Genomic DNA, 3,078 nt, shown 5'->3' on the forward strand with positions numbered 1-3,078 from the left:
TGTCCTCAATTAGGTCCGCATCAGCAGTATAACTGCCCCTGTGACCTAAGCTCGCCTCCCTCTTTTTCTTCAACAGTTCTAAAGAGCATTCTCGTAAGAAAACAACTATGGCTAAAGAGCAACTCTCCTCCTTCAGTGGAACTCGGCGCCGCCTTGCTGTCACCGTATGCCCCGGCTGCGACACAGGCTTCATCCTGCCCAGCGACCCGCACCCCCGCTGCGAAGCCTTTCTTGGATCTGTCTCTCTGCAACAAATATATAATGGAGAGAACGTTTCATATGCTCATCACGAAACATGTGTTGGAGTGTGTGCGTCCAGGCAATTGGTTTACTTCCATCGATCTGAGAGACGCGTATTTTCATGTGCCTATTATTCCCAAACACAGGAAATTCCTGCGTTTCTCTTTTCAAGGTGCACATTTCCAGTACAACAGACTGCCCTTTGGCTATTCACTGGCCCCCCGCACCTTTTCAAAGTGCGTGGAAGCGGCATTAGAACCGTTACGCAGAGCAGGAATCAGAGTCCTCTTTTATTTAGACGATCTGATTCTGATGGCATACTCCAGACATCAAGCGGCTTATCACACAGTGATGCTGGTGCTGCACCTGGCACAACAGGGATTTGCAATAAATTGGGAGAAGAGTTCACCGGTGCCCTCCCAGATGCTTACTTACCTGGGAGTGCACTTAGACTCTCTCAGCATGAAGGCGAGGCTGACATCCTCCAGGTGAGAAATGCTTTCATCTCTCCTGCACCGTGTTGTTCCCCACGTGAGAGTAACAGCTCTGTCATGCACTTACTGGGAACAATGTCAGCCAGCCATGTCGCAGTTCCCCTCGGTCTCCTTCATATGAAGAAGCTCCAGAGGTGGTTCGGCCATCTGCGTCTCGACCCAATGCGCCACAAAAGGCACGTACTCACGGTTCCTCCCTTGGTCCAATCAGACTTGGAGTACTGGGGAACTCCCAGGGTGCTGACGATGGGAGTTCCCCTGGGCAGAGCCACATCACACGTCTCGGTGTTCACAGACGCATCTCTGCTCGGCTGGGGAGGCACGTGTCTGTCACAGGCTGTGGAAGGACGGTGGGATCACACCCCGTCTCTCCACATCAACTGCCTGGAACTAGCTACGGTGCTGAAGGTGGTGAAACACTTCGCACCGGTGCTGAAGGGCAGACACGTCATGGTGTGCTCGGACAGCACAACAGCCGTCGCATACATAAACCGGCAAGGCAGTGTTCGCTCTGTCCAGCTGCTGGAAATTGCACGGGAACTCCTACTCTGGGCTCATCAAAACCTGCTCTCCATCAGAGCCGTGCACGTCCCGGCCAAGCAGAACTGCACTGCAGACCTCATGTCACGGGGAGGGCCCCAAAAAAAACACCCCTGGCGGAGGGGTCTCCTCTGCGCATTCCCTCCGGTCCCACTTATCCCGCGGCTCCTCGCACACATGCAGGACAAGCGGCTGCGCGTCCTCCTGATAGCTCCGGAGCGCACGAGCGCAGCTTGGTTTCCGACCATGGTTCAGTTGCTGGCGGGAGAGCCCTGGCAACTCCCCTGGCAGGGAGACGCACTCTCTCAGCTGGATGGCGTGATCCAGCAGTTCCCCGTGATAGGTCAGCGGCTGTGGGCCTGGCCCCTGAACAGGAACGACTGGAGAGCATAGGATTGCCTCCAGCGGTGGTGCGCACTATTCAGTACGCCAGAGCTCAGTCAACAATGGCGTCTTACACTGTAAAGTGGTCGGCTTTTCAGCGATGGTGCATGGAGAAAGGCACAGCTCCCACCTCCTGCCCGGTGGCCGAAGTGCTGATGTTTCTACAGATGCTGGTTGAAAGAAACCTGGCTCTGTCTACCGTTAAAGCGTATGCCGCCGCCATCTCATCATGCCATGATGGTTTTGGTGAGAGAACTGTATTTGCACACCCACTGGTAAAACGCTTTCTCAGGGGTGTGGGCAGACTGAGACCTGTGTTGCGCACAACGGTGCCACAGTGGAATCTGCCTCTGGTTTTACGCGCACTCAGCGGGCCTCCTTTTGAGCCCATGGCACACATCTCTCTCAAACACCTCTCCCTGAAAACAGCGCTCCTCCTAGCCTTGACTTCGGCTAAGCGCGTGGGCGATGTGTGTGCACTGTCTGTCTCACCGGTGTGCCTCCTTATCCACGGAGACGGTAGCGCAGCCATTCTCAGACTGAACCCCACATATGCACCTAAAATGATCTCATCCTTATACCGATCCAGAGTTATTTCTGTGGATGGGTTCTTCCCTCCTCCTCACGGAGACGAGGCAGAGAGGAACCTCCACGTGCTCTGCCCAGTGCACGCTTTGTCCCATTACGTGGGGCGCACGGCAGCTGTCAGGCAGACACAGCAGCTGTTTGTGCATTACAGGAGCCGCTCTCTTGGGCAGCCTTTAACAAAACAATGGCTGTCTCACTGGCTGTGTGAAGCTATTACATAGGCTTACATGTTGGCCAGGAGCGACCCCCACATGACATCAGAGCCCATTCTGCGCGAGCCATCGCGTCCTCCACTGCCTTACTTAGAGGCATGGCTGTGGAGGATATCTGCATGGCAGCCTCCTGGGCTTCTTGTTGCGCGCGACAGTGAACCCCTTCCCCGTTGTGTCACGTGAATGCGCCACCACTGCTGAGCGCTGACCCTGGGTCACTCGCTCAGGGGGCAAAATGAACAGCCAAATCCAACCGGTATGATCGCTGTGCGCTGGTGCAGTGTGTGCCCTGCTACACTGACACACACATACACTCCATGCGCCCCAATGGCCATCTTTTCTGAGATGCGCCCACGGGTGTTCGTTCTTTTTGCCACGCGCTGCGCACTGGTGAAATGTGTGCTCTGCCTCATTCACACACACCCCATGCGCTCCTCATTGCACCTGTGCCTCCGTGGTCATCACTACTGTGATGCACCCACAGGCGCCTGCTTTTTGCCGTGCGTGGCTGAGGCATGTATGTCTCATGATCCAACATGCTATCCAGCCCCTGCACTCCCCCGTGGCTGCTTGGCTACTGTCGTGGGGTACTTAGCGAGCTGTGGTGTATGTTTTTCTAA

At 55.4% G+C, this 3,078-nt stretch overlaps 1 protein-coding gene across 1 annotated transcript; it reads left to right on the forward strand.

The window, feature by feature from the left end:
- Positions 1 to 809: 809 nt before the first annotated feature.
- On the forward strand, positions 810 to 1,693 carry LOC109953712 (uncharacterized). Its single transcript, XM_020589183.1, has one exon. The coding sequence runs from the start codon at positions 810 to 812 to the stop codon at positions 1,665 to 1,667; it is 858 nt and encodes a 285-aa protein (XP_020444839.1). The 3' UTR covers positions 1,668 to 1,693.
- Positions 1,694 to 3,078: the final 1,385 nt, after the last annotated feature.

The sequence above is a fragment of the Monopterus albus genome, unplaced genomic scaffold, assembly GCF_001952655.1.
Source record: "Monopterus albus unplaced genomic scaffold, M_albus_1.0 scaffold1063.1, whole genome shotgun sequence".
Classification (NCBI taxonomy): Eukaryota; Metazoa; Chordata; class Actinopteri; order Synbranchiformes; family Synbranchidae; genus Monopterus; species Monopterus albus.